Source organism: Thamnophis elegans, chromosome 5 (assembly GCF_009769535.1).
Source record: "Thamnophis elegans isolate rThaEle1 chromosome 5, rThaEle1.pri, whole genome shotgun sequence".
In the NCBI taxonomy this organism is placed as follows: Eukaryota; Metazoa; Chordata; class Lepidosauria; order Squamata; family Colubridae; genus Thamnophis; species Thamnophis elegans.
Window position 1 is genome coordinate 63680152 of NC_045545.1, and position 22577 is coordinate 63702728.

The 22577-nt window shown below is 36.4% G+C and overlaps 1 protein-coding gene across 1 annotated transcript in view; it reads right to left on the minus strand.

Annotated features, from left to right (window-relative positions):
- ARL8A (ADP ribosylation factor like GTPase 8A) overlaps positions 1-22577 on the minus strand; it is a 42133-nt gene that overhangs the window by 16943 nt on the left and 2613 nt on the right. The window contains exons 2-5 of the mRNA XM_032217955.1: positions 8955-9035; positions 7884-7957; positions 2929-3022; positions 1162-1229 (exon numbers count right to left, since the gene is read on the minus strand). Coding sequence (XP_032073846.1) covers positions 1162-1229; positions 2929-3022; positions 7884-7957; positions 8955-9035 — 317 coding nt within the window. The remainder of the gene's footprint in view (positions 1-1161; positions 1230-2928; positions 3023-7883; positions 7958-8954; positions 9036-22577) is intronic.

Below are 22577 nucleotides of genomic sequence, written 5' to 3' on the forward strand. Positions count from 1 at the left end.
CAGCCTACGCGCATTGACAGGGCTTAGAGGCTCGGACCCCATCCCAAATCACTGTCCCTGCAAGGCACTTCTGACTCACATCTGACTCCAGATACATAACAAAAAATATAAAGTCCAAATCCTGGTCTGTCCAAAAGAACAGAAATAAAAAGAAATAACTGATATGCATTCAGAAAAGAACTATACAATACATGGCACACAAAAGTTTATAGGAGCTTAACCACTACCTTGCCCCAATATCTACAAAATGTAATGTTTTCAGTGAGGTCATGGAACATCATCAGAGTAGGAGCCATATAGATTTCTGGGAAATACTATTCCAGAGCACAGGCACAACAGTGCAGAAGGCGGGATTCCAAGGCCCCAACAGATAACATTGTTTAATCAAGGGAACTCAAAGCATACCCATTCTGCTGGATCTTAACAGATGGGCAGAAACAATTGGAAACAGATAGCCCTTCAGGAAATCTGGCCCTGGGCCATGAAGGGTTTTGCTGGGGTAACCTGAAACTTGGATGTATTAGATATTTTTATTATTATTAAATTTTTATTTTCTGCTTTTATTATTTTTTATAAATACCTCAAGGTGATAAACATATCTAATACTATATGGAGATTCTCAGTCGTCCAGGCCATGGTTGTGCCAAAGGTACTTTTTCAAAAGGCAACTGGACTTTCTTGTTTTCCTCCTTCAGTCAGAACTGAAGAAGCTTCTTGGATGAGAAGTGAAAACGTTTTCAAGGAAAACAAGCAAGTCCAATTGCCTTTTGTAAAAAAAAAAAAAAAACCTTTGGAATATCTTATACTCCTCCCTTCTCCCTATGTTTCCTCACAATAGCAGTCCTTTGAAGTGAATTGGGCTGAGAGGGAGTGACTGGCCCAAAGTCATGCAGCCAGCTGGAGTATTTTATGTTTATATCTTTTAAACTGGCGAGAATGGGTGGCATATAAGCAGAGTAATTTTATAATTCCATAACTGGCATTTATTATTTTTATTATTACTATTATATTTTTATTTTGCCTTTTATATAAAAATAGTATATTGCATAATCATGCTGAATATATCCAGATGTGATTTCCAAGAAACTAAACTCAAGTTATTGCTGCAATGGAAGAACTCCAGCCAAACTGGAGATACTGAAGACAACAATAAACACTTACATTTTTTCAATGAGCTCTTTCTCATCCAAGGCACCAGCCAGATCTCGCTTGTTCCCAAGAACTAAGACCTGCAAAAGAGAATAGGGCAGTGCTCTTAGTCTTATACGTGCAAGCTGCAAAGTGCTATGGAACAGTCTGAAGTGACTCCATTGTTCAAACATGATCTATCTTGTGCATCAGGGTTTTCAATACACTTTCTGAATTCAAGAATTTCCTTTATAATCCAGGGAAACTCTGCCAAGCATGTAGTTGGAAAAAACACAACTTGGCTTGAAAGAGAAAAGATAATAGGAAAGCTGTCTCTACAACTATTTAAAATACCAATTTATAAAATGCTATGTTGACTTTATAAAGCCATATATTAAAGAAGCAAAACATTGCCTTGCTTTAAGGCTAATGTAGATATTAATAAAAATATTAGCCATGTAAAATAATTTAAGTGGTTCACTTAGAAAGACATTCATGGGAAAATTCAAATGCACATGGGGGGCATTTGATTAACCTTTAAATGTACTCCTGGGGGCAGCCAATACATCCTTTGTAACCAATAAACAGAAAGTTGTCTAGTGTCCAGATATGCTATTAAAACCTAGCTACCCAAAACAGTATCTGCTTCTTTTCTCTGCAATTACTTCACCCTTGGCAATGCTCCCTATGGGCCAGTTCAAATGGCAGCATCCTGATTGATAACTGTTTTGTCTTTTAAAATATTATCTGGACCATACACAATTCTTGACTACCTAATTTTCAGGAGCTATTCTCATTAAGATTTTGACCATGAAACTCTCTCCTAAAGACATCATCTACCTCTCATTTATTTTGATAAAGACCATACTTATGGTCTTTAACACTAGTGAAAAAGTTGAAGGATCTGGCAGGCAGTGGAAATTACAAACCTTTTAAAAGGCAACATAGTGCATTTTTGTGTAGGCAGCTGGTTTAAAGAAAGGAGTGAAATGACCTTCTCCATATATTTAATATAATTGCAAATATGTGTTACATATTTACATTTTTTTGCCTTAAATAAGCTATTTCACTGTCTAACTTTAAAAAAAATGAAACCCCCAAGGAAAGGATTTTAATTCATAGAAGGTAGAAATATTCGAGTTGCACTTAGATTTACATATATCTTTACAGTGTGTGCAATAATAATACAGTGTGTTATTTCTATCTTCTATTTTCTATCTGAACAGTAGCCAGTCGGAGCACTTTCCCAACTCTGGCTCTGTGTCAGGCTCTGTTAGCATTTGGATGGGATCATCAGGACATTCCAGAGCTATGGACTAAAGTGGAAAAAATAAAAACAGTCTGGAAGAACAGAGTAGCAAGCTCCTTCCTTACTATCGCCAAGAAAACTATATGATTATATCCATGCAGTCATCAGAAGCTGAGAAAATATTTAATTCTGGATGGGCTAAAAAACTATTATTTACATTAGTAAACTTCAGCCTTACTTTCTAGGAACTAATTCTGTGAAAATTTCCTTTTTTGCATTTCAAACAAGAGGGACACACCTATCTCCTGCAATGTTGTAAAAGTAATTTCTGCCCTTTACTTACTTTTGCAGCACAATCCTTCCATAAAAACGTACACATCCTAGAAAGAAATATCTCATGTGGAATAGTCATGAAAATGAAAAGGAGCTGGTTCCAAAATCTAGACTGTAGTTTTTGAAAATAAATTACATTAAGATGATTTTTTTTACTCAATCCGTCATATAGATTAATTTGTATATATTTTAGCCTTTCCAGAATTGGATCAACTTACAGGAATGCCTTGGAGTTGTGGTTTATCAAGCAGGTTGTGCAGTTCATTCTTTGAAGCTTCAATCTTCTCCTGATCTGCAGCATCTACCATGTATCTAGAATGAAACAACACATTACTACTGAGCTGGAAAGGTGATAGAAGCAGTTGCAGGTGGCAGCCTAAGATACTATGTAGGAGCTTAATACAACTTCAGCTAACCAACCCCCAGTAAAAAAGATAGATTATTCTGAAACTTTATTAGAGTCTCATTAACTGACTGGTTACAAAACTTGGATTTGGACAGCATCTTTATTCACCTTTTTCTGTGAATACCTTAGAACATGTGTGCTACAGGTGGCACGCCGAGCCATTTCTAATTGGACGCATGGCATTGCCCTGTCAGCTCCAGTGTGCCTGCAAGTGCTGGCCAGCTGATTTTCAGCCTTGATGTTTGGCCATTTTTCACCCTCCGGAGGAAGAAAAATGGCCCAATGGGCAACCCGGAAGTCCATTTCCAAACTTCCGATTTGGTTGTTGGGGCCATTTTTCACCCACCCCAGGCTCCTACAAGCCTCTAGAGCCTGGGGATGGCAAAAAACGGACCTACTGGGTCACTGGAAGTCGGAAAATGGGCCATTTCCGGCTTCCAGAGGGCCTTTGGGGGACGGGGGAGGCAGTTTTTGCCCTCCCCAAGTTCCTAGAAAGCTTCTGGAGCCTGGGGAAGGCAAAAAAACAGTCTGTTTCCGGCCTCCGGGGGCGAAGAGGCCATTTTTGCCCTGTCCAGGCTCCAAGAAAGCCGTGCGCACATGCATGGGGCAGCAGGGATGGGTGACACGTGTATGCCCTGGGGGCAGGTGGGCATTAAATTATGAGGGTGGGCATGCGAGCGCACGCATACTTTTGTCATCCGAGGCGAAAAAGGTTCACCATCACTGCCTTAGGAGGTACTTACTCTCCTTGTGACACTTGGATTCTAGTGCTACAAATATGTGCATAGAAGTGCTTAGGCAGGGCTGAACATACTTTGAAAAGAATGTATTAGACATGCTTGAGATCTCGCACAACACCTCTCTGCTATTTATTAAAACAAGCAGTCTCCATCACAACTTTAAGAAACCCACTCTTAAAGCAGCACCACAGAAAAAAATTAGAACTTGCTGAATGAATAATAGAGAAGTGTTGTACTTACTCAAGATCAGAAAGTACTTCCTTCTCAGACTTTTCTAAAGTATGCACAATTCTACTTGTACAATCTATATTCATATGCATTTTAAGATTACTTTCATTAAAAAGTATAAATGACACAGAAGAGCTGTATAGAGTAGACAGGAGGTTTGTCAGATATTCTGAACCATATCTTGGTAAGAAGTTACTAAAGTTATTAAAGTTCTTAAGGGTTGGTTAGGAAAAGAGATAACAGCAGAGAATGAAGGCGGTATTGTAAACTATTGATTCTGTTTACAGATACATTCAATATAGACGACATTTTGGATTTTAAGAGTCACTTATTATCAGCTTCTTAAACTTCCAAGAAAACAGAACCTTTGCCATTATTTAGGCTTTAGCTCTTACTTCATCTTAACAGCTTCCTGAATTTGCCCATCTTTCTACCTTCATTGGACCATTCTGACTCACGACCCTTTTCAGAACTGCAACCACCAACAACCCAAAGGAAACTGATAAGGTATTGGGTAATTCAACAGTCAGCTAATCTAACTGTTGGTTGCACACAGCAATTTCATTCACCACAGGCAAACTTACATCTATGTTCAATTATTCACTAGATAAAATGTGCTAGGCTAGTTCTATTTAAAAAAAACAGCAGGAAGCAAATATAGTACAATGTCTGCAAATTTTCTAGATTCATTTTTTATGTTATAGAAAAACATGAAAACATTATGCTATAGAGTGGTCAAGGAGAATCCAATAAATAAAAATCCAATTGGAATACAGTATCCAGTACAATATTTTGAACAAAGCTGAATTCAACTGAGTTTGATCTTCACAAACTCAGTTGAGTAGTAGTCCAAAATCTGGTCTACAGGAAACAGAAACCAAGAAATTTTCAGAATAAAGAAATACAAACTATCAGTCTATTAATATCAAAGATTATGCTAGATGCCAAATGTATCTACAGGCTGAGCTTCATAATTTTTAGCATGCAGAAATGTATCTTTTTGATTATGCTATTTTATACAGTGCCACATACTATATATTAATATCCATTGCATCAGGAACCAAAACTCAGTTTGGTCCAGAGTCCAGATTAAGCTCATTTACTTGATAGCAAGGGGATAGTGGATTATTTTGTAACATTTGCCAATATATTTGAACAAGGGCAAAGAACACTATCTACTGGCTTGCCTATATGGAAAGGGAGGCCCAGACAAAACAGAGTTAATTCAGCATGTATATCTGCAGAAGTAATAGAGGGATTGGCCACTACTGGAGGTTGCACTCACTGATAAGGGAAAAGACAACCATGGGTGAAATAGAACACAGCTTCAAAAAACAGTAGTCTTGAACTGGATAGTGTTCCATTATATGGATTTCAATTCCTAGAATTCCTGTAAGCAGTACTAGAATTGAAAATTGTGTGAATTTCTAGTTAAAGGCATTGAGTAACAGGAAACATCTATTAATTCTGCCCTTCAATTTTTTATTATTACAATACAGTGCCTGGTATTGATGGAGATGCTAGTGCGGTTAAAAAAAAAGTAGGCTGGAAAGACTTCAAGAAATGGTTTAGTAGTCTGAAGTGGAGAATTTGAAAAGCTTTGACTGTTCTCAGAAAGGAGACCATAAGCTACTTTCTCCAAAAAGGAAGAATAGATTAAAGTGATTCTGTCCACATACCCTAAGAATGAGTGCGGTTTTACAAAAAGTAATATTAAAAAGAACAAAATAAGATAACTTTTCTGAAATGGTAAAATCTTCAGCGGCCTATAAGAACTTGGCCCTATAACCTACCATCAGATCTTGAATTAAATGGGAGCCTGAAGAAGTTTATCTCCTGCAGCACTGAGTGTATACGCAACTCTTTGTGTCAAAGTATTCCAATACAAAAGTGGTTTCTTTATGCATGACATATGAAAACAGTAAAGATAAGAAAATACATCCAATGGTTACAAGAATATTCTGAATTATGGGTGTTTAAGAGTTCAATAGTAGGATTCCATAAAAAATATTGTCCTATAAAGAACACAAATCACACCAATTTGTATTGGTGTGTCAAAGTATTCATGAAGTAGGGGAAGTAATGTAAAAAATATTACTGGCCAAATAATGCACATTATTCACTTTATGTGATATATGTCACCATAAAATGCACAATGTTTTAGTATTATGTCTTTCTTTATTGTACTTCTTCTTGATGCCTCTGTGGTATGTCAATAGATATCACTATGAATAAAAATGAGAAAAAAAATCAGCAAACAGTTTTATCAGAATGAGACTTGAAAGATTTAAGGACAGATTCTTATATTATTCCAAAGGCTATTATTATTAAGCATACAACTAGTGCAAAGGACAGAGGGACATTTTCAACATTAGTATCATCTAATTCACTCAAAATACCTCGACATTAACGAAGAAAATCTGCTTGTAGAAAAGACATTAAACAGAAAAGACAGTTGATATGGGAGGTGGAATGTAAGTAGTCCTCACGTAATGATCACTCATTCAACAACCATTTGAAGTTATCATGGTGCTTGACAAATAGTAGTCATAGCTTGTCCTATACAACTTGACCGGGGGGGGGGGGGACAGGATGAGACGGGACTGTCACATGATCAAACTTCAGTCTATCCACATTTACAACCACTGGGTGTGCTTTAACTCCCCCTCTTGCCTATCTTCCTCCATTTCTGGCATTTTGGCTGTCCTGCACTCAGTATCCCTGAAGAGTCATGAGGTCATTTAAACCTGAAGGGCGGTAACCAGGGGTGAAATTCAGCAAGTTCTGACAGGTTCTGGAGAACTGGTAACGGAAATTTTGAGTAGTTCAGAGAAAAGGAAAATACCACCTATGGCTGGCCCCAGAGAGGAGTGGGAATGGAGATTTTACAATATCCTTCCCCCAAGACTGGGGAGGGAATGGAGATTTTACAGTATCCTTCCCCTTCCATGCCCACCAAATCATGCCCACAGAACCAGTAGTAAAAAAAATTGAATTTCATCACTGGCAATAACTTTTCCACAGGGCAGGTCCCACAACAGAGAAGGCATGATGCCTAGGTCCATTTAAGACATTATTTTAACTACTTAAAACCTGCCTTTTTTGTCAGATCTTCCTGCGCAGGCTGGAGCAATCTGTCATTCAGGCCCTTTATAGATAATCTTGAATTGTATCCAGAAGCTTCTTTGGTAACCAGTGCAGTCTGTGCAGCAAACACAGATATACAAAAGTGCCTCCGTAACTACCTGCACCACCATATTCGGCAGCTGCAGTTTCCAAGATGTCTTCCAGGGCAGTCCCATATTGAATGCATTGCAATTGTTTACATGTGAGGTGACTAGAACCTGAGAGACTGTCTATGGAGATCCTCTGTCATCCAGCTCATGGTTGTCCCAAAGGTGCTTTTCAAGAGGTATCTAGGCTTTCTGGTTTCCCTTTCAAGACATTTCACTTCTCATCCAAGAAGCTTCTTCAGGTCACTTTCTTGTCAGAAAGTCCAGCTGTCTCTTGAAAACGAACCTTTGGGACAACCTGAGTGACTATGAGAAGAGATGCATGGTCCAGGCACAACTAGCATATTGAACAAAATCAGGGGAAAGCCCCCTATCCACAGTTGTGAAAAGGGGGAGGCAAAAGTTTGTTATGATGTCTAACCTGCGCTTACCCATACTATAGTTAAAGAAGTAGAGCTAATTGCAGGTTTCCATCGTTCCTTGTGCATTATTCCTTTCCCTTTATGGGGAAGCATCAAGCACATCTTACTTACCATACCCTTAGTATGTAGACAAGAATTACTTACACTATTGCACTGACACCACGGCAATACCTCTCCCACATGCTACGAAAACGAGGTTGACCTCCAATGTCCCAGAGCTATAAGGAGGTAGAAGCAAAAAGGATGAGAAAAGAGGAGGATATGAGGCCTTACAAATAGATTTACCCATAACTTGCATATGCCATACCCTCATACATATTCTATTTTCCTAAGTGTATTTATATGATACAATTCTCCCCACTTACTTCGTGGACCATGTTCATTTATAGCTAAGAAAAATAAAGCTGGAGGATTTCCAAGATAGTCCAGAAAATGGATTCCTCAGCTGCAATTCTACTTCCTATCTAGAAACATTCTCACATTCATAAAACATGCAAAACTCTTCATACTTCATATGTATTAAATACATATCCAAAAAGATTGAAATGATAGGAGACATGTGCACTAAATTAACACATTCATATTTTTTTTTCATTGTAATACCAACTATTAATATGTTGCTGACACTCCTTTTCAAAATTCCCACTAAAGTTCTTTCTCACTGAAGTCCCCCTTTTTCCTAAAAAGCTGTATAATAAATCATCTACATAATCTACAGAAAAATTGTCTTAATAAACAAATGTCAATCAATCTGCCCTTATTTTAGCTGAGTTAGCCTAGAGTTGGGAACCCATGCCTCAAAAACAGGGTACAGCAGTCTCTGAGAATAATATGGACCTTAGTCTTTATAGCATACTTCCCAATCTCCTCCAAATCAATTTTCATCAACATCTATCACAGCATCCAAAGGCAAGAGAGTCATCTTATTTCAGTATGATTTTACATGTGAAAGAAGCAGATCAATTTTAATTCCTGTTGATTCAATTTAATTTCTTAATCTGCCTGGGTGGCACAATCTAGAGCAGGGCTGTCAAACTCCCGGCCCATGGGCCAGTTGCATCACGCACTGGCCATGCCCACACTCAGTTTAAACTAAGGGGAAAACAGTCCCGAAATGTCACGTGACGATGCCATGACAATGTGAGTCTCACAGCCCTGATTTAGAATATCCCAAACACTATGTCTGAAATTTAGTCAAGATGTGTTGTATCTTACCTTTATAGTTACATTTCCCTTGGTGATTTTTCTCATGTTGAAGCCCACTGTTGGGATCATATCTTCATTGAACTGTCCAGACTAAATTAAAAAAATAAATAAAAGATCAGTCATTTGTTAGAAATGTCTTCCTGTTTAGCTACAGCAGCCTTATCCTTATAATGGGAGATATATAATAGAAATCAGAGGACTGAAGGGATAATTCCTAGATAGCATAAGAATGGCTGCTACTTTTTTTCAGATAGTCAAGCATATTGAACAACATATCAAACAATAATCCCATCCAGTAAATAAAGTAATTGGGAGGAGAAAGAGGAGAAGAAGCAGTCTCAAAGACCTGAAGTAAAAGCTACACCAACTATCTATATGGATAGACCATAGACAATTCTTAAATAGATCAAGTGAATCCCATTGGTACCCCAGGTGTTCATTATACTATCTAGTATGAAGCACTTGGTGTCCTCAATTAACAAAAAATAACTGTCATGTTATTGTTGCTATAGTCTAGTTAACATACAACTATAATTAAAATTGCAACTAATACTCATATCCATAAGATGTATAGGAATGTAAACTTATCTTAGAATTTAGAATAGAATTTATTGCAATCTGCTTATTATTTATCTGATTATTTATTATTATGATTTTATCTTCACAAAAGGGGGGAATTATTATTATATTATAAAAGTATAAAAATGAACAATGTCAGATGAAAGATAAAAGGTTTTTCGCTTATTGTAACTTCAGTTGTCCTGGATTTGTCTTCCATATATCTTGTAACATTTGCCTCAGAATAATCTTAGAAATTAATTTTATCTATCCACTGCTCTTTTTTCAATAATTTACAAGTTAAAAATAACCAGCATTTAAACATTTATAATTTTAAATTTGGCAGAAGAGATTTAAGAATCTTGCAAGTATATTGAAGTGTCAGCAATGAATTTATCTAATTCTGATTTTTAAAATGGAGAGCTTTTAGCCTCTGGCTTTTAAAGATTTGGCACATCAGCAAATCTTCCATGAGTCTCAATCTCTGTATTTTCTCCCTCAGCTTTTCATTTTAAAAGGCATGTCCTGATCTTGCCAGAGAGATAATAATAGACTGCTCAAAAGCTACATGCTTCAATAGGCCAACCAGCTTACACTGCACTGGGATTTAATGCAACATGCTACTCTAGACCTTTTTATCCAACAATGGTAAGTTTTTACTTAAGCAACAGACTCACATATCCTGGTTTTTCTGTCAATATTTTTTTTCTAAAACAGGCCATTAATACTGAACATTAGAAAATTTTTATTATGATGATATTCCTAACAGAGGAAATAAGCAAGAGTTCAAAAGATATTTGAAAGACACTGTGAAAATTTAAGGCTATCTTTCCCAAAAACGGCCCCATTTTTTGTCAAGAAAATTGCATGCATAGATTTATGGAGGCTTATAAAGTGCTCCTGGGGGCTGCGGGGACAAGATTGAGCAAAAAACGGCCCAATTTTCGCTCCTCAGTCCCCAGGAGCTCTCTGAAAGCCTCCTACAAGCTATGCACGGCCATTTTGGTGAAGGGGTGGGGCTTCAAGAGGCAAAAAATGCTGTATTCGATGTATAAGACGTACCCAGATTTTCAGCCTCTTTTTTGAGGGAAAAAGGTGTGTCTTATACTCCAAAAAATACGGTAGACACTATTCCTTTTGAGATCTTGAGTTCTTAGTGTGTATTGGGGGGGGCTGAGGGGAGATGTATGCAAACACACACACACACACACACACACACACACACACACACACAGCACTGGAGAACTAAGCAGAAGACCTGGTTGTTCCGGCAGGCCTGGGGCTGAAGAATTTCCAGCCCCACTTGAAATGTTGTGACTGCTGTTGTTTTTACTTTGTCTTTGGTCTTATTTGTATCCCCTCCCCCCCCTTTGATTGTTAGCCGCCCCGAGTGGGGCGGCATACAAATTAAATAAACATTCAACATTCAATAAATCCAAACTTTTAGTTTTTCCCATAAAAGACAAAAATACAAGTGCATAATTGACTCCCATGAACTGGAAAAAAAATAAATGTTTTAAATATTTTGGCATTGTTTCAGGGGTCTAGAAAATTAACAGTCCAGGTTAATTCAGTGACTTCTGTTGCCCATAGGCAGACAGCATTATGCATTAGCTATAACAAAATTTTATACCAGCAAGGGGTAAATTACATTCCAGTAGCAATTCAAGTGTTTATGGCTGTTTATGATTAAAATAGCTGCCTAACTATTGTATTGTATACAGTTTAGCCCATTTAGAAACCTACAGTCATATAAAACTATTCATTTGAACCATTTATTTGTAATTCTAGCCAAAGACCATTTTAAAGAAACTTAAAAATTTATGAATATATGTTGTTTAATTTTTACAGCCCAATCCAATGGTTCAAAGCACACATAAAAGGAACAAATATAAAACCAAATGTCAAAATGCCACAGCAGTTAAATCAGGACACAAGAGAAAATAAAAACATTATATTGTATGCTGTCTTTCAGCACTAGAAAGAGTCAAGACACCTGTGCCCAGTTTTTTGGATTACAATTTTCACAGTCCTTTTTTATTCATCAAAATTGCTAGGGTTTATGGGAATTGGAAGCCAAATGACTAGTCTGCCTTCCTTACATGAGTTACTGAGTGGTAGCCAAAAATATATTACACCCAAAATTTAATCAGGCAAAGCAACTTCCATAATTCAAGAGCTCTCACAACCTATTCATATGCCTTGATGATTTATCCTTGGCATGCAGGTGATACCAAAATAAAAGCATGCTCAGAAAATTGTACAGAAGTAAAATATACCTGAATACTGGCAAGCTCAATAAAGCTGCAGCTAGTTGTAACAGAGATACAGCCATGCTACAGAAAGACAGCATATTTTTATTTCTATGTATTACAATGGACACTTCCAAAATGAGATTTGCTATCTATAGTGACAAATGTGACACAGCTTCCAGCATCATCTTTTCCCCCCCCAAATATAACAGTGGGATTCACATGTTTCCTATATTCATCAGATGGTGTGAGTACAGGTGGCGCAGTGGTTAGGGTGCAGTACTGCAGGCCACTTCAGCTGACTGTTATCTGCAGTTCAGCGGTTCTAATCTCACCGGCTCAAGGTTGACTCAGCCTTCCATCCTTCCGAGGTGGGTGAAATGAGGACCCAGACTGTGGGGGCGATATGCTGACTCTGTAAACCGCTTAGAGCGGGCTGAAAGCCCTATGAAGCGGTATATAAGTCTAACTGCTATTGCTATTGCTATAGCTGTCTGGAACTGTGCCCACTTTCCTAGACCAGTAATGGGCTACAGCTCAAGGGTTAGGGACCCCTGCTCTAATGTACATGTGCTTGATCAAATGAGTGAAGACTACACTGACAGACCTTCATGGTTTTCCTCAGATTCATTCAATGGTTGAAAACTAATCAAAGAGAAAAGCAACCTGTAATTAAGGAGAAACTTCCTAACAGTGAGGACAATTAACCAGTTGTCTTCTCGTTAACCTATAAATAGGTTCTCCGGCTTGAACAGGGGGCTGAAGTAGAAGATCTCCAAGACCCCTTCCAGTTCTGTTCTGTTCTGTTCTATTCTATTCTATTTTCTATTCTATTCCTACTTAAATAAAGTTAAGAAATAAATTCAAGCTGTATAGAATTATTTCTATACACTTTGCATCTTTGCAGAATTTCAGGAGAGTAGGAGAAAGTATAAAACCTATCAACATTTCTATCATTTTACAAATAATTTAGGATTATCAAATGTTCAGATTTAAGGTGTCATACAAAATAATGCAATTTTATAATGGCTAGTCTATATTTTACAGCTAACTGTAAAATAATGCAAAGTAACACATAGCTTAATCTAAATAATAGTTAAATGTAAGAGCAATTACTATTATTTTCTGTATAAATGAAATCCAGCATAGATAACCATGTCAGGGATGAAAATAACATGAGGCATTTTTTCCTTTAGATATGCTCATTCATACAGCATTTCGTCACCTGCATAGGATAAATATGAGCAAGGTATTTTTACTCAGCAAATTAAATACAATCTATTGAATTTAATTCTGAAAAGCCTGAATTTGTGCTCACAATCACAACAGCAAATACAGTTCCCCAAAATAATATTTTAATTGCTGCCATTGGAAAAGGCCCAATCAAAATCCCCTCCTTTTGGAGAAGCTCATACAGTGCTACCTTGGTATTCAATTGTTTTGAAACTCATCGAATTGGGTACTCAAAATTTTGACAAGAAAATTTTGTCCCAGTACTCATCATTTGTTTGATACTCACTGCACAAGCTAGAACTTGTTTGTGTCGGCTGCCTTGTGGTTCATTACATTATTCTTTATGGGAAAATTTGTTTGGTAGTCATCATTTCTGGTAGTCATTGTGTTTCCTATAACCAATTAATGTTGAGTACCACTGTACGCTAATACATACACAGAAGCTTTTCTTATGCAAAAGCAGAAGTGTGTCTCATGGTGTGCAATCTCTTAATAATAATCCTCATACCACCTTTCAATACAAAAGAAGATAATTGTGCAAATCTTCTTCATAACCATAAGGACAAACAAAAACTATCCTAGCATAGAATCAATGACAACAGACAACAATGGATTCCCAAATCTGCTTTATACAATCAATATATGCTGTGACATAGATTTCCCTTAATGGAATTCTCAAACTGAGATTTTCCAGAGCTGCAATAATTTAACAGCTGTTAATTTCAGATTCACAGATATTCAATTATTGGGAAATTTTGCCAGTACTGATGGGATGCTTGCAAATCTGGATAGAATGTTTATAGTGCTTGATATAATTATGTCTTGAAGATACTGACAATATCAGATTTCTCATGTCATCTCTGCATATTTCTCTCTGTTTAGCAGCTAAGATTTTCAAGCCCTTGATATTGCCTAGGACTCATATATCTGCTTTAATAATATTTACCTTTCAAAGTGATATCTTTTATAGTGTTGTTTTCATACATAGTTTATCCATTTGTTATGTACTGGCCTGGAAAATTTGTCCCCTTTTTACATGTCCCCAAAATGATAGGAACTTATAAATGCTGGTATCTGGAAAATTCAGTCACTTGGATTACAACTAGCTGATAGTATTGTAATCTTATTTTATAGTTAGTAATCTTAAAGATACAAAGTATCTGTTTAATATATGTTAGCAATATACACTTAGGATATCTATCGTACTAGTTTAAATTACAGAGAGCAAATATTATGTGCAATTAAAAACAGAATGGCACTGAAATGTCATTGAACAATAAATGTCTAATTAATGCTTAATTAATAGCACAACCATGATAATTCTACTGTTTTGATCCTACAGAGCAGTCGGCTGAGGACAAGCATGTGAGAGAGGAACATATACGGAAAGGGCTGCTCTGTCAGTCTCTCAGGCTACTGCAGACAGGGGAAAGACTGCAGGGAAATTGTTTTTCATATCAACTCAAACTGCAAAACAGCTTCAGATATAATTCTGCAATTAATCAAATTCATGGAAATAGAAGCAGGTCACTATTCCAACTGATATTTAAAGGAAGAGATGGACTTATTATAAAACTGAAGGCCACAATTGATCTGCAGTTTATCATCACATAGAACACACTAGAACCATGATAGTGAACCTATGGCATGCTCTCTGTGGGCATATGCACTGTCGCAAACTGATCTTGTGCGCAAGTTTGTTAATAAAAATAAGAACTTCATATCAAAGAAGAAAAAAGCCTTAACTATTGCTTGGTACAATATTCAAAATGATATTCTGTCATTTGTATTACAGTAGTTGCAACCATAATCCAAATCACGAATTAACTCTGACAAAGAGTTAATCTGCTATGTAAATTGATGTCTAAATCAATAAACTGTTGTATCCAGTTCTAAGAGTTAGGGTACAAAAAACCCCAGCCTCAGTGGAGTGGTTACAGTACAGTATTGCAGGCTACTTCTGCTGACTGCTAGCTGCCTGCAATTTGGCAGTTCAAATCTCACCAAGTTTAAGATTGACTAAGGCTTTCATCCTTCCGAGGTGGGTAAAATGAGGACTCAAATTGTTGGGGGCAATATGCTGACTCTGTAAACCACTTAGAGAGGGCTGTAAAGCTCTGTGAAGCAGTATATAAGTGCTATTGCTATTGCTAAGTGCTATAAGTGATCCAGGAAGATACTGCAGGACAGGCCCGGGACTGCTCCACCTCTCCCAGAGCCATCCTATTCCCTCTTAGGCACCCCATATTTCATTTAACAACCCAGTGGTAGCTTTATGACAACAACAAAGAAAACCAGGACTGCAATCATTAAGCAAAGTGATCAAGTGAGCACTTCGTTTAATGACTGCAACAATGTACAATCATAATTCTAGGCTCAATTGTTGTAGTAAGTTAATGAATTTATAGGCATCTATAAATTTCCATCTCAGCTACGTGACTCTAGTAGGCTCACAATTAAAACAGAATAAAAACTATAAAAACAAGAAGTTACAAACAACAAATATGATATAAAAATAGCAACCAAGTAGACCTGCAACCACCCTAACAAGCCATGATATGAGCATTCTGATGCTATCAGGGCCCTAGGCTCAAGGACAAAGTATTTTAATGCCTTGTGAAAGGCCAACAATGTCAGGGCAAGTTCAAATTCTGAAGGGATGATGTTCCAGACAGTGGCAGAAAAAGCTCTCTTCCTGGATCCTGACAAATGATATTCCTTTACAGACAGCACCTGGAGCATGCCCTTCCTGCCAGATCTAAAAGGATGAATAGACACATGACTGAGGACAGCTAGTACCAGAAGTAACCCATAATTTTCCTGTCAATGAAGTGTTCAAATGCCTTGCTAACCATTTGTTAAGAACATGCCCTCATAATGCAGCCTTATTCTCCTCTTCCACCAACAGCTGTGACTGTCTGTATGTTAAAACGGTGTTTTCTATATCCTTAGTAACATACTAGTTGGTCCTGCCTGCTAAAATTACAGTTTCAAAAGCAACATTTTAAGTTTCACAGGCAAGGCCAACAAATGATTGCAGTTATATTGAAGAACACTCCTTTGTATTTACTAAAAGTGACTATCTTGGTTATTTGCTATCTTACTCCTTTTATTGAGGTGTGTGTGTGTGATCTTACAAACATTGCGTGGAATCATTTAGAATTATTGTCCACTTTAATTTCGTCACTGAAAAGGAAATCCTCTTTCCTTTGGTAGTTATAGCACTGTTGGGGAAGAGGTCTGTAACTTTACATAAATAATAGCTTCAGGAATAAATTACTTGGGAGATCATATATGTGCAGAGTTCAATTGAAATTATTGTAAAGATATGGCAGAATTTCAAGCTGCTGCTTATGTAGTCCTATGTGCAGTTTCCTGTTGATCATTAAAACAGCTTTGTCAGTATCTAAGTTGACTGAGCATAACCACGCTTTTCCTACCCCTACATCTCCTCCCCTGTCTGCTTACATTTACTATCTTCATCTTTGCTTTTTGCTTTTTCCTTCTGCAAAAATATTGATGACTTTAGACTGAGTCAGCATAGAAAATGCTCTGACACATGTTCCTGCATGCGGGTTTTCCTAGGCTGAAAATACCTCTTATCCACAGCTATCCTAGAAGGACTTGGGATAGTCCCACATGGCTTGGTCTCTATGTAAAAAAGGGGTTTTATAAGATAAAAATCCTACATTTCCTTATCTTAAAGGGACAGAGGTGTAAATATTCTGCCAATATTGCTCCACACTCGAGGTAAAAGAAAGTGGCAAGGTTGATTGTCTTGTTTAGCAACTATGTAGAGTTATGACAGTGATGAAATAACTTTTATGACTAATCCTCTCATTTACAAACTCTGCAGGTTTATAAAACAAAAGAAAGCTGAAGTAAGATCATAAGCACAGTGATGGTTTCACTTTGCAACACTTAATGACCACATTGTGGATTCCAACAATGGTTGCTAAATGAGGACTACCTGTAATGCAAGAGGAGTCAGGTTTGTGATCATCCATCTCAATACACACAACTTGTTCAAATGACCAGGCAAGCAAGAGACTCTTCTACAAGAAAATGAAAGTGTGATCATAAATTAGAATTTTACAAACATGAAAACTTTTGATTTATTCCTGATGCTATATTATATATTTGGTATTTAAAATGTGATCACTTTGGATGAAGCTAAATTGTATTTGCTTCCATTCCAAAGAATCAGTTTAAATACCGGAAAAAGCAGTAAGAATCTGTTGCCTGTCAGTTAAAGCAAAGAAACTGTTACATCTTGCATAATGATGTTGAAATCATTTCCAACTTTATAATGCGGAACATCCTGACACAAACTCCTTCTTGAATTGTTGTAGTGATTATACAAGGACTTGAAAATTCTTTAAAATAATGAAAACGTGAAAGGAAACATGAAAATCAACCGTTACTGTACTATATCAAAGCAACACTGACTTTTTTTCTCTTCACATCATTCTTTTCTTTAAGGTCCCTCTGCCTAAACTGCATAGACAGAATTTCACATTTATCTTGAAAGCTAATTCTAAAAGTTCCATTTAATTTTTAAAAAGCAAATATTGCACAAAAAATCTGCACACAAAAGTGACTGTTGCTGATTTTTTAAAATCTTGCATAGACTTGGATTTCCTGCTGAGCTCCCATTGCTATTATTTTTCAGGTGCCAACTGGTCATCTATATGTAAAATAGAATAATTTTTCATTCCATTCAAGCATATTTATTTAAAATCAAGATCAGGCATTCTTCCATGAGCACATTAGCAATACTAATTTTGCCCCTTTTTCAGACGCTTACCACAAACTACAAGGCAACATTATATCCCAGTATGACACCAATGGCACTGAGAAGAGTGCATCTTTTTGTCACTTTCATCCATCTCAAGTTACACATTACAATTAAAGCACCTGATCTAAAACAGAGGTAGATTAAATTAAAACTATTTAATACCGATTTTTTTTCCTTTCAGCAACTGATCACAATTACCAGAGATAAAAGAGCCAGTTTTCTTAAATGCTTTTAGGAGTAAAACATCCTAAAACTTAACATTCTTTGTTTGAGCCTGTATCTTCTACATCAAGTTCTGATCTTGGGATTTAGATTTCACAAATCTGTATTTTGTACAATGCAAGTCACCTAAAATGTTACTATGTTTCCAGTGACTGACCGTTTCTTCAATAAGGTTATAGGGTTGTATTAGGTTTGTTATGTGCAGATTAGCACATATCCCCACTATAGCAAATCTGTTTTTAGAGACATAATGGTGATTTCAAAACCATTATGCAATACTGTATCATTTGCATACCAACAATTCATTCAGTGAATCTTAGCCATATAAAGGGGGTGGAACAATTCCACTTTAATGTCATGTCAATCACTGTCAAACACCCCTATGAATTCAAGTCCATGTAGGAATTTAAACCATCTTTCAATTCCCTTCAAATTTCATTCCAATTTATAAGACACAACATAGTGGATCATGGACTGACTTAAATGATATCATAGCTGTGCTGACACCATGATACATATAAGAAATCACATGATTCAAAACACTGTTTTTCAGTCAAACTGAGCTTGACACTTTCCCCTTATCCCTGCTTTATTTTGATTTCTTATCCCGGCTTTATCATTTTTATAAATAACTCATGATGGTAAATATATCCAGCAATATTCATCAACTTTGTTTCTTATCTCCATTTTTTCTCTCCATACCCTAACCATTAATCCCATTTTCTCAAAACTGAATCTTTCCCCTATTTCATACTTTCATCATTTTTGTGCCAAACTGTCTTTTTGTAATGGTATATGAGAAAAACCCTGGGAGACAGGGCAAAGAGATGCTGTCTAGGGAAGGGTCAGGTAAGAGACAGCACAGCTCACACCTGGATAGTGAGCAGGGCAAGAGGCTCAGAAGGAATCCTCCTTAGTTTCTGAGGCTGTAAAGGAAATTGACAGAACTGTACTTTTCAGATTTGCAAGATTCTGTTAATCTGTAACTTTACCATAAAGTAGAATTGGGTTATCTGGTCATGTTTCCTGTCCGGCCTACTTGATAAGAATGATACTGTGCAAAGCTCATTTGTCAGCCTTCCATACCTACACATGCCTTACATGAGGTAAAATCTACACAGCTCTTCCAACCCCAAAATCAGCTCTAATTCAAAGAAAACTGAATTTGTCAGCTTCTATCCATTCTCAGATGGTACTTCTGTCTCTTGCTCCTGCTATCCTCACAACAGGCAAGGAAGTAAAATAAAAAAGCAAAATGGGTATAGCCAATGATTTTTTTTACCTGACACTGAAATAGCAACAATGACCAAAAGAGATTTCCCTTATTCCTTTTTGTACCCAAACTGCAGATGAGTCTTCAGAAATGGAGGAGCACAAAAGCCGAAATAAATAAGCAGATTGCTCCCACTGGTTGAAGGGTCTTCTTCCAGGTTTCAGCAAAATTACAAGAACACAAAGTAATCATTCACGGGCAAAACAAACAAACAAAAAAACCACTGTTCACATGAAATTAAACTTCACTTGAGGGATATTATTTTAAAGTATGCCTCTGACAAATCTTAAAATTTCAGAAACTTGAAGTTACTCCTTGGATCTCAGGCAATATTGAAAAACTACAGCTAATGTACAGTATAACACACCAGGCCAATCACTGTCCTTCCATTTAACTTACCTCCAAGGAATTTGAGGATAAAGCGAGAGTCAAAAACATTTATTTATAGAATTGTATATCATTCTATCTCAAGATTCTGGATGGTACAGATGCTTTAGTTACTTTTTGAAGGTTAACATAGGATACAAATGTGATAAATAAAATATTTATTTTATTTTATTTGTATCCTGACATTATTTTTACAGATAGCTCAAGGTGGTGAACATATCCAACGCAACGTCCTTCTTGTATTTTTACCACAACAACAACCCTGTGAGGTGGATGGGACTGAGAGAAAGTGACTGGCCCAAAGTCACTTAGCTGTCTTTCATAGCTAAGGTGTTACTAGAACTCACTGTCTTCTGTTTTACCCTAACCAAAATTGACTCTCCAATTTGTTACACCTATTCTTCAACAATAATGGAGAAAAAGGGTTATAATTATGAAAAGCTCCACCACCTACTTTCCACCACAACCTTTTAGCCCCTATATAGTATTGTGCATGTTAGCTACCCTAAGGCCTATTCGATATTGCCTTACCTGAACATTTGTCAGGCTCCGACTTTGTGCTAAAAAAAAGAAGGGGGGATTTCTTTACACTGGTGCTTCCAGATGTGACTATTTCTAAGATTAGCCTAAAAATTAGCCTGTAATTTTTTCCCTCTACCAATGAGCTCCCTGCTCATTTGACATTCAAGACTTGTTCAGTCTGTTTTCCTGAAAAAACTTTATATAGAGAGCAAACACAATGACATCAGATGTTCAAAGAGCAAAACCTGACTTGCTGAAAATGAAGGGTTTTTTTTAATTTGTAAAAATAATTTATTTGCTATTTTTTTAAAAAAAAGAACAAGTTTGCTTAAAATACACTTATAAATGCCTTACTAACAGTATAATTAACATTTTAAAATTCTACTCAAAATTCCCATGTCCCATTTTTTAAAAATTTTACAATACCCAGCCTAAAGACTGCTTTCTAGCCACAAAAATATGTTCACAAATTACATGCTTTCAGTTACAGTTCAATGGACTATAAAACACTCTCAGAAACAACTTCCTTTTTTTTCAAAACCAACCTCTAACCCTAATCCCCCCTCCTTACACAAGTATATATAGAGAAATTGTATACATTGAAAGGGAAATTATGTATAGCATCACTTAAGAGTCTGCAGCTCTCAAGTGTCTTTTAGTATTGCAATAAAGACTTTGAGAGAGCATGTGTCCAAGGACAGTCAGTCTGATTTGCAAAATGGCTATTGTATTTGTGTTGATGTTTACAAAAATCATGCTACTCTAAGATGCAAATGTGCTCTAGCTTGTGTTATATGATGATGATAACTATAACAACAACAACAACAGCAGCAGCAGCAGCAGTAGTACTAGTAGTAGTAGTAGTAGTAACTCTAATACTATAACCATGTTATACAATGCAACAGTCTGTTATTTTTCTTACCTGCTTGCAAGGAAGAAAATTACTGGACAACAAATATTTTAAGCATTTAGTATACATTCTCTTTATAATCTGTACAATAAATCTCTAAGGTGGATCAGTATCATAACATTGGTACAATATGGATGGAGACATAGTCAGACTAATGTATCTAAGGCCACATTATTCAATACATTACTGGATGAGTGCCATGAATGAAGGATTTCTCAATCCATTACTTTCACATATGGCATGAACAAAGACATGAAATTTCACATTACACCCACACCAGATTTTTAAAGACAACTGGATATGCATTCCAATCAAATTATTACTATTTGCTTATTTAACAATTTTTAAAATAACAGGTGTTCTAGTATATATATATTAGAGATCTTGTCTGATAAGTCACTCTCTCAGCCCAAGCTAGCTCACAGAATTATTATATGCAAAAATAGGAGGCAGGAGTATTAAATATGTTCTCTGCCTTAAATTGTACATTAGAAAGGGGAGAATAAAATAGGTTGGAATTGAAAAATAATCAAATGATTCAAAGTGAAGATTGTGCAAAGAAGCAGAAGAAACAATAGATCATGAACTCAGTTCATGCAAGAAGATCATACAAATTGAGTGTAATGAACAAAATAAAATAGTCAAAATGATTCACTGGAATATATGTAAAACATATGTAAAAAGTATTACGTGGCAGTAATGAGAAATTGGTGGGAACACAGAGTTGAAAAACTGGTTAAAAATGAGAAGGTTAAAAATTGTAGGATTTCAGAATACCAACTGATAAAGTCTTGGTTCATAATAACCAAATTTAACTGGTTGAAAAGAAGAAAGTGTTTTGGGGAAATATTAAGAATTGACTTTAATATAACTGGGAAAAACATTAAGAATTGACAAGTTGCAGGAACAGGTTAGAAAGGATTTATCTTGATAGTAAAAGACTTTGCTCAAACAAGGCCTGGAAATATGTTTCACTACCTTTAAATCAAACCACTAATGAGCAGAAAAATTCACTTGGTTACACCAAGAATAATCACTAAGATTATTCTAAGATCCATTAAGATGCTCAATTTACAACCACAATTGAGACTGGAAATCGTAAGTTGTTTTGCAGTCCTAAATTAAGACACCCACATTGGGCAGTCGTTAAACAAATAACAACAGTAGTTAACATGGTCATTAAGTAAACTGTGATTGTTAAACAAATCCATTGTCTTGAATGGGTGGAGTTTTTTTTTGCCAGAAATTGGCAAAAAGCGATGAAAATCACGGCCAGGCCCAAAGGTAAGCCAATTAAAGTGCCAAAAATCTGGTCACATGATTGTGTATGTGGGTATGTGACATTTTATGAAGGGCAGAAGTACTTTACAAGCTGTAAAGTACTATTCCAAGGCCGTCATAACTCAGAATAGTCATAAAACAATGTGTCCTAAGTCAAGGACTACTTGTCTCGTTCTCTTCATTATCTTATAGATAA